The following is a 20754-nucleotide window of genomic DNA, read 5'->3' as shown; positions in this document are numbered from 1 at the left end:
AATGAGACTGGGGAACACCGGATGGGAGCGGGAGGGGAACGAGGATCGGACCGGGAATACAGGACAGGAGCAATATCGGGGGACACGGCGAGGAAGTGGAGGGTGAGGGATCGGTTCTGGGGGGCGGGGCGGCGGGAATGGGACCGGGGGGATACGGAACGGGACAGGGGGAGATCAGGATCGGTACCGGGGGGCACGGGATGGGAGCGGGGAGGGTCGGCAGGATGGGGACCGGGGGATACGAGACGGTACCGGAGAGAGCAGGATCGGTACCGGGGGATACGAGGCGGGACCCGAGGGGAGCAGGATCGGTACCGGGGAGCACGGGATGGGAGCGGGGAGGGTCGGCAGGATCGGTACCGGGGGATACGAGGCGGGAGCCGGGGGGTGCAGGACGGGACGAGACGGGACAGCCCCGGCCCGGGGGGTGCAGGAGCGGGCCCGGGGGCTGCGGAGGGGCAGGAGCGGGGGCTGCGGGCCGGGTCCCCGCAACCGCCCGGCCTCGCCGCCCCCCCCGGCACTGGCCCCGCTCCCAGCCCTGCGCCCGGGGCTGCAGGGGCCGAGCTCCGCGCTTGAACCCGCCCCCGCCAGATCTCATTTCCCTAAAAAAAAAAAAAAAAAGAAAAAAAGAGGGAGAGAGAGCGAGGGGAAAAAAAAAAAAAAAAAGAGCGAAGAAGGGAAGGAAAGAGGGAAGAGAGGAAAAAAAAAACCCCGGCCGGAGCCATGGCCGGGCTGCGGAGCTGCGGGCTGCTCCTCTGCCTGCTCCTGGCCCGGGCCCTGCGCTTCCCGGACTATTCCTACGTGCTGGAGGAAGAGGAGGAGGACGAGGAGCCCCTGGACTACAAGGACCCCTGCAAAGCCGGTAGGAGCGGGGGGATGCGCGGCGGGGGGCGGGCGGGCGGACAAAGGGGAGCGCGGGGGCCCGGCGGGACCGCGGGTGCGGGAGTGAGCGTGGGCGAGCGTGGGTGAGTGGGAGTGTGCCCCGCACACATTTCGGGGCTCTGCACGGCGGAACTTGGCTCCGCCGCCGCGGGGCCGGGGAGTCCCGGCCGCCCGGGATGGGGGGGACGGGAGGAGCGGCGGCCGGTCCCGCTCCGGGATGCATCTGGTTGTACTTAGGCTGAGGAGCAGGGGGGGCTGGCCCCGAGCCCCGCTTTCTCTCCCCGGTCTTGGCTGCACTGGCAGCTGTCAAAGGCGGCGGGGAGCCCCCGGCCCCCCATCCCACCCCACCACAGAGCCGGACCCATCCCACCCCCCATCCCACCCCCCATCCCCGAACCCACACTCTGCACCCCTTGGCTTTCTCGCTCTCCCCCAGCCCGCAGCCAAAGCTCGTCCCCACGGGACACCCGGCCCGGGCTCAGCCCGGGAGGTGCTGCCGCGGGGGGTCCCTCTGTGCCGGGACAGGGGGCTCGGAGCTGCTCGCCAGGTTTTGGAAGGGCTGGGAACAAACTGGGTGCTGGGGGGGGGGGGGGTGTGCGTGAGGGGGGAAATCCCTGTCTCCCAGTGCGAGCTAAAGCGGATGGAAGGATTTGGGGAGGGGGGAAACTGAGGCACGGGAGGGCCGTGCAGGGCTGAGCCCGGCGCGAGGGCCGGGGTCTGGCGGGGGATCACGTTTCTCTGTACTGGCATTGTCTGCGCTGCAAGGCGGCTGTTGATATAACTCTGTCTACACGAGGGCTTTTTCTGGCCAAAAATCCTTCCCTTCCTGCCCTCCCGGGCTGAAACAGCAAAGCTTGCAAAACCGTCCGGGCAGAGCCGGCTGGAGCCTTCCCTCCTCTCCCGCTTCCTCCAGCTGAGCGCCAGAGACGAGGCTTCATCCGCATTAATTAGCGCTGCCTTAACCACTGTCCCCTCCGAGCCCAGCTCCTGTGCACCCCAAGACCCCCCCTCACCTCCCGGGCCCGGCTGTTCCCCCCTCCCCATTCCCGTCCTGCTTTTATGAGATCCTGATGGGACTAATTTAATTACGGGAGCTCTTCCCCGGGAGTCGGGAAGCGGGGGTGGGGGGTGGGAATCAGGCCCTGCCACGCATCGCTCGAGCCGGGGATTCACCCTCGTTTGGCTCCACAGGACGGGGATGATGAAATCCAGTTTTCCGGGGAGCTGGAACCCCCTGGCATCCCCCTGACCGACCCCCACCCCCCCCCGGCATCCCCATGCGAGGGTTCGGTTCAGTTTTGGGGTGCTGAGACCCCCCCCCCCGCCGAGCTCCGGGCAGTGCCAGACACAGCCAAGCACCGAGGTTTTGCCACCGCCGCGGCTCCGGGGAGGGAAAGCTCCGGGAGAGGGATTAGTGTTCCTCGTGCCAGAGGTATCCTGAGGCCACCGGCTGCCAGCGGCTCGCCGGCCACCCCGGTGATGCCACCCGTCTGCACCGGTGCCAGCGGAAGGGGAAAAGCCTCCCGTGCCGCCGCGTCGCTTCCAAGGATGCCAAAACGGGAGAGCGCTGGGAGATCCAGCCCTTGGAGCAGCCCGCGGGTGGCCAGGGAGGAAGGAATCGGCCCCGGTTTCCCTTCACCCGGTCAGCGCAGCCAGGTCTCGGTGCCCGGGAGCAGCCGCCGGGTCAGATCCGGGTCGGATCTCCGGTTGGGAAAGGCGGCTGGAATCGCTCCCAGCACCCCCAGCTGCGCTGGGAGAGCGGCCCCAGGGTTTGCTCTGGCTCATCCCAGGGGAGCCAGGGGCTTGCTGAGCAGTTTGGTGACTGGAGCTGGGACCCTTTGGGTGCCCCCAGCACGCCGGGGGGGAAATGGAGCCCTCTTTGTACCCACTTTGAACCCTGGATTAGCCCCACATCCACATTTTGGGGTGCTTGGCCAAACTGAGGGGCTGGAAACCCCCTCTCCAGCATTCCATCACCCTGCTCCATGGGGAGAGGGACATGGGTGTGCAGAGCCCTTTGGGGGCTCACACAGGCCCCCAAAATGGGTGTTTGGGGGGATCTTCTCTCCCAAATCCCCATGGGGGGCTCAGCATCACCTGCACGGCAGAACCACGGGACACACGGATGCGGTTGTGGGTCTGAGCCCCCTTTCCCAGGCGCGGGAGCTTCCCAGCCATGCCTGGAGTTCCCCAGCCGCCAGGATTTCACCTAGATTACACTTTCCAGGCGTAGCCAGCCCAGGCTACTGGTTGCAGTCACACTTGTCAAGCTGCCCAAAAATATTTTCCAGCCGTTATATGTCACTTATTCATGCAGGGTAAAAATCCACCCGCGGAGCCGGGGCCGGCGGGAGGCCTGCGGTTCAGGGCTCGGCAAACCTTGGAAATCTCAGGCCGATCCTGGGATCCGCTTTATCTTTGTGTAATCACCCGTTCGGCGCGGCGGCATCCTCCGGCGGGGGCCCGGGGTGCCACGGCGGGGCCGGGGGGTTCGCTCCTCGCTGCCCTCCCTTCCTTGGCTCCTGGGAAACGCCTCGGCTGCTGATTCACGCCGGCGGGTCGTGCCCAGGGGGGAGACGGTGCTTCCTGAGGCTTTATCCGCCGCCGAGCCGGGGCTGGGAAACACATGGCCGGGAAGGACGGGGCGGCCCCGGGGAGACCCGGGGAGAACAAAGCAGCCGGGAGGGGATGCGGGGAGAGGAGGGAGGATGGCTCGCGGTGGGGTTTCCCCAGTTTTTTCCCCGGGAAGGGTGTTTTCCGGGCAACAACGCGTCCTCCTGGTTGCCTGTGGCTTTGCTGAGGATTCTTGGAGGTCTCTGGAGAGAAAGCAGCTTCCCACTGCATCCCGCCGAGCCGTGGGAAGAGGAGGTCCCGCTTATCACCTGGCCAAGGGCTGCAGGAGGGCGGGAGGTCACGGCTCTGCCGTCTGTCCAGGGGAGTTGTGCGTGGCAAACCCCGCTCCACGCACGTGGGAAAGGCAGTGGGAAGATCCCGAGCCGCAGGAGGGTTTGTCAGGGAGCCGGGAGCAGCCTTGGGAAGGGGTTAATCTGTGGGGGTGGCGGGACTGTGGGGACAGGAGTGAGCAGCGGAAGCACAACAGGGGGGACGTTTGCAGCCAGAGCCCTGGGGAGGATGCCCAGAGGGCCAGGAGCCCCTGGGGAGGATGCCCAGAGGGCCGGGAGCCCCTGGGAGCCGGTGCCCTTTGGCAGAGCCGGAGACAGGGACAGGAGAGCCCGGGATGCCCCACGCGTGCGGAGTTGGGTGTCAGGGTGCGTCTCCATCTCCATTCCCCCTTCCCGCTGCCACCAGGCTCCAAAGTGACAACAACCCCCCCCGACATCCCCTTGGCAGAGCAATTCCCAAATATTTTCCTTTCCAGCAGCTCTCCTTTTCACAGGGACTGGTGCTGTTGGCCCGGGATATGTTTTCCTCGGTGACCTGGCTTTGGAGAGGGGATGCGGGGAGACCTCACTCCCTGCACACGGCTCCTTCCATCCCGGGGCTCCGGCATGCCTCAGCTTTGGCATCCTCCACGCCGAGCCCTGCAGGAGGCTTTTTCCTCCGTTTGCTGTCACGGAAGAGGAGCAGAAGGAAAGCGCTCCCCTGGAGTGATCCAACCATCCCTCCCACTCCCAACCTGCCCCTGGATGGACATTTCCTGCCCCTGGAATTTTTTTGCTGCCCGGGATGTTTATTAGAGGCTCCACGGTGCTTATTTCATCACCTGGAGCAGGCGAAGAGCTTGGAGCCTGAATGTCGATGCCCAGGGCTGGGGAGGGAATTTGGCTGTGGGTACCCAGGGAAGTGTTGGCAGAGAGAGGATGTGCCTTGCACCAAAGGGAATTCGGGATAGGGATCATCCCTCTGCCTTGGATGTTGTGCTTGAGCCTCTCTGCCTTCCCCAGCTGCTGGATGCCCGGTGCAGGGTGCTGGCACAGCCCTGGGCCTCCCAAAAACACCAGCTGGGACAAGGATGCTCCAGCCAGGCAGCAGGAGGCGGGGGGTGGCAGTGACCGATACCCGAGCGCAGGGCTGGCTCTTTGGGGGTGCCCCGTGGTGCTGACTGGCTCTATCCCCCCGTGCCTCAGTTTCCCTGCACAGGGGCCGTGATCTGGCCTGGCTCCCAGCCTGGCCTCCGAGGCTTGAATTCCTGCTTTGTGCCTGCTGTGCTGCTCGGAAGGTGCTCTGGGAAAGCAAATATTCCTCTCCCCGGCATTTACAGGCTGGCTGCTCCCTCTCTCCTGCCGCCGGCGAGGGGCACCGGGAGAGGGGCTGCGCCCGTGCGGGGGGGGACGAGAGGGGCTGCTCCACCTCCGTCCTGTCCCCGCTGTCCCGGAGGTCTCAGGAGGACCCGGCTGCTCCCCCCGCCTCCCCAACCCCGGGATGCTCCACATCCTTCCGCCTTCACACCCTGCCCCCGTCCCGGGGCTCTGTGGGCAGGGCGGACCCCCGGGGGGGCCAGGGGGACCCCCCAGTGCAGAGGGGTCCCCTCTCGTCCGGCCGCGGCCCCGGCGTGTTTTGCCGCGCAGCTGGGCCGGCGTGCGGGGGCGAGGGGCGGTGCGACGAGCATTCCTCACATATTTAAGGGCTCTGAGAGCCAGTGGGACGCTGCGCCGGTGGCTCCGCGGCTTTACAACCCGGCGGCTCGGCTGAGGCCGGGGTACACCTATTAAAGGTCTCTCTTCCATCCCGTTCCCGGCTGGGGCACAGCAGTTCCATCCCTGCTTCCTTCCGCACTCCAAATCCTGCCTGCATCGGGAATGATGCTTGGGACTCACACGAGGACTTGGAATGACTGGGGTGGACCCACTGAGGGAATGCTGGGCTGGGTGGATGCTTCCCATCCTGTCCAGTGCCCTTTGAGGGTTCCTGGGACTCACGCAGGGATGAGAGTCCCTCCTGCCCAGTGTCCTTCAAGGGCTGGTGAGACCCACACAAGGGTGAGGATCTTTCCCACCTGGTGGCCTTTGGTGGGATCTTCACTGGGGTGAGGGTCCCTCCTGCCCTGCACCACGCACGGAGCCTCCTCTGCCCCAGACTGACCTGGAATCTGATCCCGTCCTGTTTATCTGCCGCCCGCCCTGCCAAGGCTTCCCCACGGCTCTGTTTGCTTTTCCCGGCTCACCAGAACATCGCGTTTGCGCCCCGGCCTCTTCCCACCTCTTGTTTTATCTTATTTTTCCTTCAACACCGTTCCCAACCTTGGTGGAGCCGGAGACCAGGCTCATCCCAAAATCCCAGCGATGCCGGAGAGGTCAGGCCCGCGGGTACCCCCTGCGCTGCTCGCCTTGCCCGGGGGGTGAGGGATGCTGAGCTCCTGCATCCAGGGCAGGGAGGAGAGGGACCCTACAGGGGGATCCAGGGAGCTGTGAGAGGGCAGGAGGTGCCTGTACGATCGGGATGGGGTGCTGAGGGGTTTGGCCCGGGTCCGAATGAAAAACCTTGTTTGTCTAAAGCTTCAGCCCCGGGGTTACGTCACCGTTCCAAGAACCCGAAAGAAAACACAGCACAAAAAGTCAAACAACAGCGGAGGGCTGAGCTATCTCCCGGCTGCGGAGGGGGAAGAGCTCCATGGGAGCCTCCTGGCAGCTCCCAAAGGGCTGGTTGTGCCCTGGAGGGTGGGAGGGATGTGCAGGGATGGAGCTGGGATGATCCCGCACTCCCCTTCTCCACTCCTGACTGCTCTGTGCCCCACGCCTGGCCTTGGAGCTGGCGGCCTGCTGGCATCGCATCCTCCCCGCTGGCACCACCGTGGCTCGGACCTTGCCCCCAGTGCCTCTGCAACGGACCAGAGAGCAGCCCCTGTGGCACAGCCCGTGATCTCCCAGGCTGGGAACGGCTCAGGGGCACCAGGACTCCTCTGGGGACAGCTGGGGACCTGTGTCCAGTGGTTTGGGGTCTGTCGGGCACCGTGCCCCAGCGGGGTGAGGGTGTGTGCTGCAGGGAGTGGGTGCTGGGGGTGTGACCCCTCGGGGAGTGTTTCCCCCTGTTCCAACCCGTGCTGAGCCGAGCAGAGGGCTGGGACCTCTCCTGCCAGGAGACCCCCGTTCGCAGAGGGTCCCCCTCACTTGCAGGGAGTCCCCTCCACCTCTCTCACATGAACAGGGAGGGGACGAGTGGCAGCAGTGTGGCAGTGTCCCCAGTGAAGCCCCTCGGGGAGCTTGACAGTGGCAGGGGGCTTTTGGTGAGCACAGACCCCCCCCCCCCCCCCCAAACAACCCCACATGTCACCTCATGCCACGGGTGCACAGGGAACGAGTGGGAGGAGGACGTGACCGGAGCCCAAACCAACCTGGAAGTTTCTCAATCCAACACTCTGGGCTTGGCCCCGACGTGTCCGTACAGGGATCGCTGCCGGGGCACCCCCTCGCCATCCCCACGGCACCGCTGGCCCTTCCAGGAGCAGCCATCCACCATCCCCCGTGGGCTGGGGGGTTCTGGGCGAGCCCAGCTGCCTCAAACCTCCAGGAAAAGCAGCCCCTCGTCCCCAGGCTGGCCTGCCCGGCTCTCTCACGTCTCCCAAATCCCTCACATATGGTTTCTATATCACTTGGCTCCGCCGGCGCTTGCTCGGCTGTAAGCGAGCTTACTTTCCCTTGTCTTTCCATGCAGCTCTTGGCACGGGACGCTCGTCCTTCTCCCCGGCCCTGGTCCTCCCCCGCGCTGCCCGTTCGGACACGTCTCTCCCAGCCCCGGGGAGGGTGTGGGGAGGCCGGGGCCGGCTCCTGCCTCTGCTCTGCCCTCAAATTGCAGCCTGGCCGTGCCAGCCGCGGGTCGCTGCCAGGGGAGGTGCCGGCCCCGGCTTGTTTGCTCTTCCCTCGGCGCTGCTCTCCACCCCGGAGCTTCCCCCGATGGGATTCACCCATGGGTCAGTGCTGGGGGTGGCCCCAAAATGTGGCTCTTTCTCCCCAAAGCGCTCCACGCCACTGCTGGAGTGAGGTTTGGGCTCGGTGCCATGGAAAGGGATGGGATCCAGTCTGCTCCTCTGATCCCATGGCTGTTTCTCTCACCCCGTGCCGGCTTTCTGGACCTCTCAGGGTTATCCTAATTGTCCCGCCTTGCCTTCATAATTAGTGGCTCTTTTGGGATCCACTTGCTAAGTGCTTGGGGCGCGACCTTGGCTCCGCTCGCCCTCATCCCCTGAGCTGCTCCGGCCACCCCATTCCCCACCAGTGCCCTTCCCAAGGGATGGGGAGGCCATGGGTGGGCCGGGCACCCTCTGCTCTCCCCAGGTACCCCCAAAACCGGTGAGGAACCCCACTCCCACTCCACCTCCGGAGCCTCGGCCTGACTTCAGCCAGCCCTGGCGTTTCCACAGGACCGGGTCCCCGGGGCTCGGGGCCGGCCAAGCGCCAGGAGCCACGCGCATCCCGCGGCCTTGACTCACCCGGGGGCCGTGGAATGGAGGACAGACAGGAGGAGGAGGAGGGGCAGGAAGGGTTATGTGCAGGGTTATGTCCTCCAGCCCTGTGATGCCAAAGCACCTCTGCCCCCCCAGTTCTGGAGGGGGGGTCCCGGCCCCGGCAGACGGCCGGCTCTGTTCCTGCGGGCGCTGGGAGCAGCGGGAGCCTCCCGGCCCATATGGCTCCGCTCCGCGCGGGCAGATGACTCAGAGGTCGCTGGTTGGAGCATCCTGGGGCTGTCGGAGCTCGCACGGGGCTGGAGGGCAGGAGCCGGGCAGGAAGGGGGTCCTAAAGCCAGCAAAAGTGGGGGGAAAAAAGGCAGTTTTGCAACACAAATAATAATAATAATAGAAACCCTAAAAAGTGATGGATGGGCTTTATGCGATCCAGATGTGAGCACAGGGCTGGCTCCAGCTGCTGGGGAGTGGGGGGAACCCGGCCAGCGCCACGCTCAGTTGAAGGAGAGAGAGAGAGAGGAGGAGGAGGAGGAGGAGGAGGAGGAGGAGGAGGAGGAGGAGGAGGAGGAAGGGTTTGCCTTCATCTTCAGGGCTTGCCAGGTGTGGATGGGCTGGGGAGAGGCGCCCAGTGGGATTTGGGATCCACAAAGGAGGGTTCACACCTCCTCTTCCCCTCCCAGCCGCCTTCCTGGGTGACATCGCCCTGGACGAGGAGGACCTGCAGCTCTTCCAGGTGGACCGGGTGGTGGACCTGGCACGTCACACGGTCACCCGCCTGCCCTCCAACTCCTCAGGTACCGCCACGCCCCCACTGCCCCCTGTCCATCCCCAGGGGCTGCCCGCGCTGACCCCCCTGTCCCCACAGGCAGCAACGCCACCAGCCCCCGGCTGGGCCACCCTCGGCGCAGCCGTGGCCGGCAGCGGGCACGGAGCCGCCGCGCCGCCACGTCCCGGCCGGAGCGAGTGTGGCCGGACGGGGTCATCCCCTACGTCATCAGCGGCAACTTCAGCGGTGAGTGCCGGCGAGCCGGGGGGTGTCCGGCCCCGCCGTGCCTCAGTTTCCCCACCGGGCTGACCCCGCCGCCGCCCCTCCGCAGGCAGCCAGCGAGCCATCTTCCGGCAGGCGATGCGGCACTGGGAGAAGCACACGTGCGTCACCTTCCTGGAGCGCAATGACGAGGACAGCTACATCGTGTTCACCTACCGCCCCTGCGGGTACGTCCGGAGGTGCTCCAGGACCCGCCCCGGGGGTTTGGGGTTTGGTTTGACAGCGGGGACCCATCTGCTTGGGGTCCAGGAGGTGCCGGAGCTCGGCGCTCGCTGCCGGGGGCTGAGGTCGGTGGCGCGGAACCAGCCCGGGCTTGCAGCGGGGCTGAGGCCAAAGGAAACAGGGGTTTGGACGAGCTCAGCGTCTTCACGCGTCAGGGCACGGCCCTGGCCAAGCAGATGGTGGTTAGGAGAAGGATTTCCCCTGGATTGGGAGCCCCTGCGTGGGCGCAAACCCTGAGCCCGGGTCCAGAGCACAGGGCTGGAGCAGCTCAGCTGCCGGGCAGGGGCAAGGATCCATCCAGGGAGCAGGATGGGCACCCATGGGAGCAGGACCATGGGATTCGGGGCTGGTGCAGCCGTGCCGTGCCGTGCTGTGCCATTGCATGCCAGGCGCTGAGCTCTCCCAGTTTCCAGGCTCACGTTCCCCACCTGGGCAGGATGCCCGAAGTTCCTGTATCAGGGATGATCCCCACATGCCTCACATTTTGTGGGACCCCTGCTCTGTTACTCCTGGCCGGGGAACACCGGGATGTCCACACCACCCCCCAGAGAGCCGGGAATCACCGGGTTCCCCCCTCCAGGTGCTGTTCCTACGTGGGCCGCCGAGGAGGGGGACCCCAGGCCATCTCCATCGGCAAGAACTGCGACAAATTCGGCATCGTGGTGCACGAGCTGGGCCACGTCATCGGGTTCTGGCACGAGCACACGCGCCCCGACCGGGATGACCACGTCTCCATCATCCGGGAGAACATCCAGCCAGGTGGGGATGAGCCTCCCTCCTCCTCCTCCTCCTCCTCCTCCTTCTTCTCCTCCTCCTCCTCCTCTTCATCCCTGCCATGGTGTGCTGCCAAAATTGGGGTCCCCCCTGGCAGTGTCCCCATCCTGTCCTCCACAGGGCAGGAATACAACTTCCTGAAGATGGAGCCGGAGGAGGTGGAGTCGCTGGGGGAGACCTACGACTTCGACAGCATCATGCACTATGCCAGGAACACCTTCTCCAGGTACGGCCCGGGGTGTCTCCGTGTGTCCCCTCGCATCCTGGGGACGATGGCACGGTGCCCCCAGCCCTTGGGGGATGGTTACCAGCTGCGCACAGGGTTAATCCCCTCGGAAAAGGCTCCCGTTGGTGTGTAGGGTGGGATGAAACCCCTCAGCGTCCCTTCCCAGAGCAGGGAATTGCTGTCCCCGCAGTCACCTCCACTGGGGACACGTCCCCGCTGACTCACCGGCCCACAGGCTTTAATTAGCCGGGCTGGTTTTAATTAGCCAGGCTGCTTTTAGCATCCTTCCCCGGTGACAGCGGCGGGAGAGGCCGCAGGGCCGGTGATTCCCACCCGGCTCATCCCTTCCCTGCCCCAGGGGAATCTTCCTCGACACAATCCTGCCCAAATACGACGTGAACGGCGTCCGGCCGGCCATCGGCCAGAGGACACGGCTCAGCAAAGGGGACATCGCCCAGGCCCGCAAGCTCTACCGCTGCCCAGGTGAGCGTCACTGCCCTGAGGGGACGGAGAGGCCGGGGGGGAGCGCCCCTAGGCGTGTGTTTCCTGGAAAACACTCGGTTTCACCCCAAATCTTGGCAAAAGCAGCGTCATCCTGGATGGATTCCCTGTTTCCAGTGGTTTTGGGGTCCTTCCCACTGTGGGATTCCCTAAAGGGCACACGAGGTGCCTTTCTCTGTCCATGGCACTTCTGGGGGGGTTGTGAGCAGAATCTGCTGGTGTGAAGGTGTCCTCAGCTGCCCTCTCTTCCCATTCCTCCGAGAAAAGAGCATCCCCCCAGAGCGTTGTCCCAAAAAATCGTCTCTAGAGCATCTTCCAGGAGCAGCCCTCGGAAGAGCATCCTCCAAAAGCATCCCCCAAGAGCATCCCCCACAGAAATCCCCCAAAGAGCATCCCCCAAGAGCTACCCCCATAAAAATCCTCCAAGAGCATCCTCCAAAGAGCATCCTCTAAAGGGCATCTCTGAAAAAACATCTCCCAAAAAAATCCTCCAAAGAGCATCTCCCCCCAGACCGTCCTCCAAAGAGCATCCCCCAAAAAACCCTCCAAAGAGCATCCCCCCAGAGCATTCCTACAAAAGAATCCTTCAAGAGAACAGCGTCCCCCCCAGAGAATCTTCCAAGATCACCCCCCCCAAAAGAGCATCCCTCTGGAAAAATCCCCCAAAGAGCACCCTCCGAGAGCAGAGCATCCCCTGAGAGCATCCTCTGACCCCACAAGCACCTTTGGAGAGCGAAGCCTCCTCAGAGAGCGTCCCCCAAGAGCATCCTCCATCCACCCCTGCACCCAGAGGGGTTTGGATGAGGTGGGACGGGACATCCTGGTCCCGTCAGACCCCACAATTCCCCCTGGGGCTGGAGCAGAGCGCGAGCAGCTCACTGTTGTCACCATGAAGGGCTCTGGGACTGTGACCGTGACGGTGGCATTGTCCCGAGCACAAGCGGGGGTGGCTGGCACGAGTCCCCCGACAGCAGCCACGTGCTCCGGGGCTGTGCTGGCAACATCTGCAAAGAGTTTGGCTCCCGCACGCTCCCGCTTAATTCCAGCGACTAATTAGCAGCCTGGAAGAGGGACGCCTTTGTGAGGGGCCCCACGGCCGTGCCGCCTTCAGGGGAGCAGGACAAGTGATTAGTTTGGAGCAAGGAAAATTTTAAAAAATTAAAAAAAAAAGGAGAAACCCGCCCCCCCCCCCCCCCCGAAAAAAAAAGCCTCTCTGGGTCACAACTTTCCCTTTCTTTTGTTTCCACTGTGAAGCAAAGAGGGGAAAAAAGGCAGCGAGCCCAGCTCTCAAGCGGCCCTTTTCGCACCGTTTCACCTTTCATCTCGTGCCCCCCTCCCCCATGAGAGGGAGGGTGGGGAGGGGGGGCGGCCGCCTTGGCCCCCCGACAGCCGCGGCGGAGCTCCGTGTGCCGCGGCCACGGCGTCATGTGGCTTCCAGATGGCAGCGCTGGGCCAGCTCCAGCCGCGGCTGCGGAAACCTGCCCGGAGCGCGGGCGGCGAGCCGGGCCCCGCGGCGTGGCACGGCACGGGGGGGCCGGCAGCGCTCCTGCCGCCCGGCCGGGTGAAGGGCACGGGCGTTGGAGAGGTGCCACGGAGCCGGGAGCCGTTCCAGGGAGGGTTGGGGATGGCGATGATGCGTTTTTTTTGTTTTTTTTTTGGTGCTCAGGGCTGGGAATTCGGGGTGGGAAAAGGGCACTGGGGATGGGGGTGAAGGCAGTGGTGCTCTTCTCGCTGCTGGGGGTTTCTCTGCGGGGTCTGAACCGCGCTTTTCTCCCTTGGCAGCCTGTGGGGAGACACTCCAGGACAGCCAGGGCAACTTCTCCTCCCCGGAATTCCCCAACGGATACTCTGCCCACATGCACTGCGTCTGGAGGATCTCCGTCACCCCCGGAGAGAAGGTACTGACTGCTGCGGTGGCGGCTCCCACCTCGTCCCAGCCCTCCTCCCCATATTCCCACCCTTGTTTTGGGGTGTCCCAGCACCCCGCTGTGGGGTGGGATGCTCCAGGTTCCAGCGGGTTCCCAGCAGCTCCCGGCAGATGGGGTGCGGGGGGAGCTCACCCCACGCTCTTCCTGCTCCTTCCCAACCTTAGATCATCCTGAATTTCACCACCCTGGACCTGTACCGAAGCCGGCTGTGCTGGTACGACTACGTGGAGGTGAGAGACGGGTTCTGGAGAAAGGCCACGCTGCGAGGTAACAACCCGGGGCCTCCTGCCCGCTCCTCCTGCCCGCTGGGAACGCTCCGGGTTCGGCAGCGGGGCCGGGGGATTCCATCTACCCCTCTCCCTGCCTGCCTGAAGTTCCAAAGCCCTGGGGAGGGGGGAACTGCCCCCTAGAGGGGTTATCGGGGTGAATGGAGCCCCCAGTTTGGCCCACACCAGTGAAACCAGTCTGGATGATCCAGCTGGCTGGCACATCTCTCCCCAGGGAGATGCCAGTGTCCCGGTCCCACCCCGAGGAGCTGGATGTTCCCCAGGGAGATTCCAGGATCCCAGTCCCATCCCCATGAGCTGGATGTTCCCCAAATCCCAGCTGGCTCTGGAATCACCAGTTTGAGTGACACAGCCAGAAAAGCCGGAGGGGAGCAGGGGGACAAGTGAGGGGAGAAGCAGCCTTTGGCTTTAGGCTGGAAAGGGGCATCGGGAGACCAGGAGGAAGGGGATGGTGAGGAAGAGGAGGTGGTGAAGAGGAAGAGAAGGAGGCTGTGAGGAAGAGGAGGTGGTGAGGAGGAAGAGGAGGTGGCGGTGAGGAAGAGAAGGTGGTGATGAAGAAGAGGAGGCTGTGAGGAAGAGGAGGTGGCGGTGAGGAAGAGGAGGGTTCCAGCACGGCAGCCCAGCACGCCTTCATCCCCAGGCAGGTTCTGCGGGAACAAGCTGCCCGAGCCCATCATCTCCACCGACAGCCGCCTCTGGGTGGAGTTTCGGAGCAGCAGCAACTGGGTGGGCAAAGGTTTCTTCGCCGTCTACGAAGGTAGGGGGGAGCAGCGGGGTCCAGGGGTCGGCGTGGGGCCCGGGGGGGCTCAGGCTGCTGCTCCTCCCTTCCAGCCATCTGCGGGGGGGACGTGAAGAAGGACAACGGGCACATCCAGTCCCCCAACTACCCCGATGACTATCGGCCCAGCAAGGTGTGCGTCTGGAAAATCACCGTGTCTGAGGGCTACCACGTGGGATTGACCTTCCAGTCCTTCGAGGTGGGTCAGCGTCGTCCCCCCCCCGAGGCTGGGGAGGGGTCGTCTCCTCATCCCAGTGCTCCCTCGGGATGGGCTTGAGGCCGCATCTCTCGGCACCGCCTCCCTGCCTCAGTTTCCCCACGCAGCGGGGGCAGGGAGGGTTTGGGGGTGCTGGGGCCAAACCACCCCCGTTCTACCACTCCCCACCAGATCGAGCGCCACGACAGCTGCGCCTACGACTACCTGGAGATCCGGGATGGGAGCAGCGACTCGAGCAGCCTCATCGGCCGCTACTGCGGCTACGACAAACCCGACGACATCAAGAGCACCTCCAACAAGCTCTGGATGAAATTCGTCTCCGACGGCTCCATCAACAAGGCCGGGTTCGCCGTCAACTTCTTCAAAGGTTTGGGGGTGCTCCGGGGGGTGCCGGGGGGTGGTCGCAGCCCCCTGCCCACTCACCCCCCCTGCCCTGCCCAGAGATGGACGAGTGCTCCCGCCCCAACAACGGCGGCTGCGAGCAGCGCTGCGTCAACACCCTGGGCAGCTACAAGTGTGCCTGTGACCCTGGCTACGAGCTGGCATCCGACAAGCGCCGCTGCGAGGGTGAGTGCCCCCCTGAGACCCCCCAAAACTGCCCCGTGCCCGCCCCTTGCAGCGTCCCCAACCCGGTGGAGGTGACGGGCGCTGGGTGGTCCCGCCCTGCAGCCGCCTGCGGAGGTTTCCTCACCAAGCTCAACGGCTCCATCACCAGCCCGGGGTGGCCCAAGGAGTATCCCCCCAACAAGAACTGCATCTGGCAGCTGGTAGCCCCCACCCAGTACCGCATCTCCCTCCAGTTCGACTTCTTCGAGACCGAGGGCAACGATGTGAGTGGTGGGAGCAGCCCCTCCCTGCGCCGCGTGCCGTCCCCGAAGCTGCTGGTGGCCCCCGGGGTGGCACCGCCACGTCCCCAGCCCCGTGTCACCCCCCCAGGTGTGCAAATACGACTTTGTGGAGGTCCGCAGCGGGCTCACGGCCGACTCCAAGCTGCACGGGAAGTTCTGCGGTGCTGAGAAGCCCGACGTCATCACCTCCCAGTACAACAACATGAGGATCGAGTTCAAGTCCGACAACACCGTCTCCAAAAAGGGCTTCAAAGCCCATTTCTTCTCAGGTAGAGCTGCCCGGCCCCAGCGCGGGCGTCCCCTGCCCTCCCTCACCCGGCCGAACCCCCCCGCGCCCCCAAACCGCTGCTAACGCTCCCCTCGCCCACGCCGGGGGTGCAGCCCCCGGTCCCAAAACCCTCCAGCCATGGGCAGCCCGGCTGGCAGCACATTTTGGGAGGTTTCCTCCTCTTTTGGGGGATAATTGGCTCCTACTTCAGAGGTGCTCTCGGGGGGTCCCCAGATGACCACGGGGGTGCTGGGGTCCAGCTGGGGATGGGGATGTGCTCAGCCCCGGGTGCTGCACCCCTCGGGTGGCGTTACCAGGGTGGGGGGACGGTGACACCCCGCTCTGCTGCTGCTGCTGCTCCCCGCTCTGCTGCACGGCACCGGCTCCCTCCGCTTCCCGGGCAGGGCGCTCCGCATCCCGGGATCAGCATCCGGCCTCATCTCAGCTCCCCGGAGCGATCACCCCTCCCAAAAACCATTACCTGCCTCCCCCTGTCTGCCCCACGGTCCGCTCTCCTCTCCCGGGCCACCCCGCCGGGAGACGGCGTCACCTTCGGATGGGTCTTGTGGGTAGGGACGGGAACACGGAGCGAGGTGCTGGATGCAGCCAGGGCTGGACCCTGGGCTGGGGGCTGCCACGGGACCCTCGTGCAAGGGACGGTCCCCTGGGTGTGGCACAGTGCCCTGGACACCATCCCAGCCGTGAGCGACCGGCAGCGCCTCCCGGACCCCACCGTGAGCCTCCCGCTGCGTTTTGGCTCCATCGAGGTCATTTTTGAGGCCACCCGGCTGCGGGAGCAGCGGGACCGGCATCCCCCGGAGCCCCCGGGGATTTCCCGGAGCGGCAGAGCCCCGCGGGCCGGGGGTCGAGTGTCTTTGCTTTATTTGTTTAATTAAAACCAAGGCGAGTAGGGCGGCCCAGGGGGCCCAGCCGTCGGGAGCCGGCACCCTCCACAAAGTGATTCCTCGGGGAAGCCCGGCGGCCGAGCGGGACCACGGGGCAGCCGGGTGAGTCTCCTCCCGAAGCACTTCGGGCTCCTTCCCTCTCCCCTTTTCCCTCCTTTCCCTCATCCCGCTGGGATGTGCGGTGACGTAGAGCATCAAACCCTCTCCTCCGCCTTTCCCTGCTCAGGTCTCGGGCTTTCCCGGCGGCAGGACCACCCTGGAGGACTTGGCCACAGCGGGGTCCCTCCTCTGGTCCCCCCGGGGTTGCTTCCTGGGCAAAACCTCTCCCGTGCGGCCCCTTTTTGGCCGCGGAGGGTCCCCGTGCTCCGGACGAGTCCCGTCCCTCGGTGCCGCGGGCAGCCTGGCCGTCTGGGCGCCCGTTTTTCCCCGGTGAAGACGTGACCCCTTCCTCCTCCTCCTCCTTCTCCTCCTCTTCCTCCTCCTCGCGGGCCGGGGCTCCGTCGGCTCGCGCGTAAGGATGCGCATTCCGCCCGGGAATCCGCCACGGTGTCGGCATCCAGGTACGTCCCCCCGGCTCTCCGCCGAGCCCCGCCCGGCGCTGGGGGGTCCGCAGCGGGGGGAGAGGCGCTGCCGGGGGCTGCGGGGCGGTGACCAGCCCGGAGCCGTCGGATGCCCGCGGGGGAGAACGGTGAGCGCACGGCGATGCCGGGTGGCGGCGAGCAAGCTGGTTGGAATAAAGGATTGCTAAAGACGCCGACCCGGTGGGCTTCTTTCCGCTGCCAACTCTCTCCTGCTCTTGTCTCGCCCGCCCAGGCTCCCTCCGTCCCGCCAGCTCCCCCCACCCCGGTGCTGGAGCTGCTCTGAGCCCAGAAGCCCCTTCCCATCCCCAAACGGGCCTTTCCGCCTCGCTTCCTCCTCCTTCACACCGAGGAGACGTCAGGTTACAGCCTCCGCTTGAGAGGCGGCCGCAGGGGCCGGGGGGGCTGGGGCAGGACCCCCCCTCGCCGCTGGCTCCAGGAGGGATCCCGGCTCCTCTCCGGCATCGCTGTGAGCTCGGAGCGGGACGCTGGGGGGGCTGGTGCCCGCTTGCTGCTGGCTTCCCCCCGCCGCCGCCCACTCCCCAAAACATCGCCCCGTGGGCAGGGGGAGCGAGGTGGGGAGCGATGGGACGTGGAGGGGTCTTTGAGGGGCTCAGGGAGGGGCTGGCGAGCCCCGACGCCGGCGGTAGGGAGCTCGGGCAGGTGGTGGGAGGTAAGTACGGCCAGCTCGGGGTGATCCCAAACCCCTCCACTGCAATTCCCAGAGCGGACACTGCCAGGAACCCACCCAAAGCCCATCCTCATCCTCCCGGAGCCAGCCTCGTGCCTCATCCTCCTCCTCCTCCTCCTCTTCCTCCCCGCAGAGCCGCTCGCGCCGGCCGCAGAGGGGCTCCCGGGGGTCCCCTCGCTGCTGCTTCCCCGGCTGCCGCTCCGCATGCCCCCGCCGCCCCCGCCCCCGCCGCCCCCCGCCCCCCCATCGCTCCCCCCCTTCTCTCCCTCTCTCTTTGCAGAGAAGAAGCAGCAGCTGCAGCCCCCGAAATCTCGCCTGCCCGGCCCGAAGTTACGCGTGCAGAAGCGGCCGCGGGGCCCCTCCTGAGCCTCTCCATCCTCTCCATCTTTCTCAGGAACGCCGCGGCCCCGGAGCCGTGCGGGAGCACGGTGGGACCGAGCCGAGCCGTGCTGCCGGCCCCGGCAGCCTTTTGCTTGACAGAACTGGTTGTTGACCTTATTTTTAATTTTTTTAAAATTTTTTTTTTTTTTTTTTTTTTTTTTTTTTTTTTTCTAAGCACCCCTTCCCCCCCTTGGTTTTGTCATTGACCAGCTGACCTTGTTTTTTTCCCCCCCTCCCAATTTTTACCGTGTCTGTGACATTTCCTATCGATGAGTAAAGAGGGACTCCCGCGTCCTGGTCTTTCTTGTGCATCTTTGGTTGTCACTGTGTGTTTTTCTGCCTCTCCCCGTCCATCCCAGCAGCAGGTAATGGTGGCACCCATGGGTGAGCCCACGGGAGAGGAGGAGCCGTCCCGTCCCCCCGCGGGGGCCGGATCTGGAAGCGGGATGCTGGAGCTGCTTGCTGCTGGCCGGGGGCGCTTGCTTGGCTGGAGGGCAGCGGCTCGGGGCTGGGGTCCGGGGTGGCCGTCTTGGGATGGAATGCGCCGTTCCAGGCTTTCCCAGCCCGCTCAGCGATCCCTCTGCTCTCTCCCAGACAAGGATGAGTGCTCCAAGAACAACGGGGGCTGCCAGCACGAGTGCCTCAACTCCTTCGGCAGCTACGAGTGCCAGTGCCGCAGCGGCTTCGTGCTGCACGACAACAAGCACGACTGCAAGGAAGGTGGGTCCATCCTGCTCCCCATTCCCATGGGAACCCCATATCCACACATCCGTGACCCTCCTCGTTGTCCCGGCAGCTGGCTGTGACCACAAGGTGACGTCCGTCTCAGGGACCATCACCAGCCCCAACTGGCCCGATAAATACCCCAGTAAGAAGGAGTGCACCTGGGCCATCAGCACCACGCCGGGGCACCGCATCAAGCTGGTAGGGGTCGGGGGGTGGGTGGCACTGGGATCCCCTCTGCCGAGCCCTGGCCTCATCCATCACCTCCGCAGACCTTCTTGGAGCTGGATGTGGAGGCGCAGCAGGAATGTACCTACGACCACCTGGAGATCTTTGACGGGAAGGATGCCAAGGCCCCGGCACTCGGCCGCTTCTGCGGGGCCAAGGAGCCCGAGCCCATCGTCTCCTCGGGCAACAAGATGTTCCTTAAGTTTGTGTCAGACAACTCCATCCAGAAGAAGGGATTCGAGGCCACCCACACCACAGGTACTGCTGTGGGGCTGGGAAATGGGGCCATGGGGTGCAGGGAGAGCATGGGTGCCCCTAAACCCCGGCTTCTCCGGCAGTGTGCGGGGGCCAGGTGCATGCTGAGGTGAAGACCAAGGACTTGTATTCCCACGCACAATTTGGGGACAACAACTACCCGGGGGGCTCGGACTGCGAGTGGGTGATCATGGCCGAGGAGGGTTTCGGCGTGGAGCTCATCTTCCAGACCTTCGAGATCGAGGAGGAGGCCGACTGTGGATACGACTACATGGAGCTCTTCGACGGCTACGACGGGACGGCCCCGCGCCTCGGCCGCTTCTGCGGCTCCGGGGTGAGCTGGGGATGGAGGGGGATGTGGGGTGGGGTGGGTTGGGGGGTGAGGAGTGAGGGTGCACAGTGATGGATGAGGCTGACTGCTGAGAAATGCCCGTGGGAATTTGCGGTGGTGCGATGATTTCCACCCTCCACATTGCAAATATTCCCGCCCACAATGCGCACGCACCCCGGGGATGCTCGTGGATCTGAGCACCCCCTCCCTCACCCCGACAGCCCCCCGAGGAGGTCTACTCGGCCGGAGACTCGGTGATGATCCGCTTCCACTCGGACGACACCATCAACAAGAAGGGTTTCCACCTTCGCTACACCAGCACCAAGTTCCAGGACACGCTGCACACGAGGAAATGAGGGCCGGGGGTCCCGGCCCCGCCGCGGGCAGGGGAGGAGGAGGAGGAGAAGGATGAGGAGAAAGAGGAGGAGGAGGGCAGGGAGGACGGCGGGGAGCGCTGCCCCGCACAGACTGCACGGAGGAGGAGCACACAGCCAACCTCAGCACTCAAGACACGCTCGCACGGGGCCCCGGGGCTCGGGCGCCCACGGCACGGGGGCACAGGGGGGGTCCCCGCTGGCAGCCGCCCACCCCGGTGCTGGGGGGGCCGAGCGGGACCCGCTGCCCTCCCCTGCCCCGGCCAAAGCTCTGAATGTACAAACCAGTAACCGGGAAGAGCCCAACACACACAAGGTGCTGTCTCTCTCTTGTACCTATGAAATAAATACCCTTGTACTTGGAGCGGGGGCAGCCCCGGCCTCTTTGCTTCCAGCCCAGCAAAACAGCATCCAAAATGGGGCTGGACTGGGGGGGAAAAGCACCCAGGAGCCTGCACGGACCCCAGTCCTCAGGGAGGACCCCCATCCTTGGGGTTCTGATGGAGCAGAGCCAGGAGTTCCAACCAAGGGGCAGCCAGACCATCTCCCGGTGACAGTGGGTCCTGTGATGGGTGGTGGGCTCGGAGCCCTCTGCCCCCCAGGACTCTGCAGGTGGGTTCTGTCCCCACACCTTTATTTTGAGGTGTCTCTGAGCCAGAAGAGCACCCGCCGTGGGGTGGGTGGGTGCCACGTGCTGCGCCCACCGCGTGCTCCAGCGCGTCCCCGCGCCGGCGCTGGCAGATGGCGGGTGGGCTGTGACACGGCCCCCGCGCCCACCGCGTGCTCCCGCGTGCCTCGACCCCTCCTGCATCCTGTGCTCGCTGCTGGTGAGGCGGGGAGGCTCCGCTTGCCTGTTGGTGCCAGGGCTGGGATGCTCCGCATGGGCTGTGCCCGGACAGAACCGGGATGGGCACCGGGGTTTTTCATCCAGAGGGGTTTTCGGTCTCCA

At 65.3% G+C, this 20754-nt stretch overlaps 1 protein-coding gene across 2 annotated transcripts; it reads left to right on the top strand.

Moving 5' to 3' along the window:
• The first annotated feature begins 652 nt into the window (after positions 1–652).
• On the top strand, positions 653–20169 carry BMP1 (bone morphogenetic protein 1). 2 transcript variants are annotated; one of them, XM_032092004.1, is made up of 20 exons: positions 655–862; positions 8923–9036; positions 9108–9254; positions 9340–9457; positions 10093–10271; positions 10407–10512; positions 10871–10995; positions 12796–12911; positions 13106–13208; positions 13869–13985; positions 14060–14205; positions 14395–14590; positions 14665–14790; positions 14893–15053; positions 15160–15340; positions 18489–18614; positions 18691–18818; positions 18890–19103; positions 19184–19434; positions 19653–20169. In XM_032092004.1, exons 1-20 carry the CDS (start codon positions 724–726, stop codon positions 19785–19787), a joined length of 2928 nt encoding a protein of 975 aa, XP_031947895.1. In that variant the 5' UTR covers positions 655–723; the 3' UTR covers positions 19788–20169. The 2 variants fall into 2 exon arrangements, with proteins under 2 accessions (XP_031947896.1, XP_031947895.1); XM_032092005.1 differs by lacking the exons at positions 18489–18614; positions 18691–18818; positions 18890–19103; positions 19184–19434; positions 19653–20169 and adding an exon at positions 17794–18205 and having other exon boundaries at positions 653–862.
• The last annotated feature ends 585 nt before the right edge of the window (positions 20170–20754 follow it).

Source organism: Corvus moneduloides, chromosome 27, assembly GCF_009650955.1.
Source record: "Corvus moneduloides isolate bCorMon1 chromosome 27, bCorMon1.pri, whole genome shotgun sequence".
In the NCBI taxonomy this organism is placed as follows: domain Eukaryota; kingdom Metazoa; phylum Chordata; class Aves; order Passeriformes; family Corvidae; genus Corvus; species Corvus moneduloides.
The sequence above is the reverse complement of the archived record's forward strand: the minus strand, read 5'-3'. Positions and strand labels throughout refer to the sequence as shown.

Excerpts from the sequence above, each read along its gene's own strand:
- BMP1 (XM_032092004.1), top strand. The coding sequence starts at position 724 with ATGGCCGGGCTGCGGAGCTGCGGGCTGCTCCTCTGCCTGCTCCTGGCC. Across the intron at positions 14,206-14,394 it reads TGACCTTCCAGTCCTTCGAG|ATCGAGCGCCACGACAGCTG; the intron begins GTGGGTCAGCGT and ends ACTCCCCACCAG. Across the intron at positions 19,104-19,183 it reads CGAGGCCACCCACACCACAG|TGTGCGGGGGCCAGGTGCAT; the intron begins GTACTGCTGTGG and ends CTTCTCCGGCAG.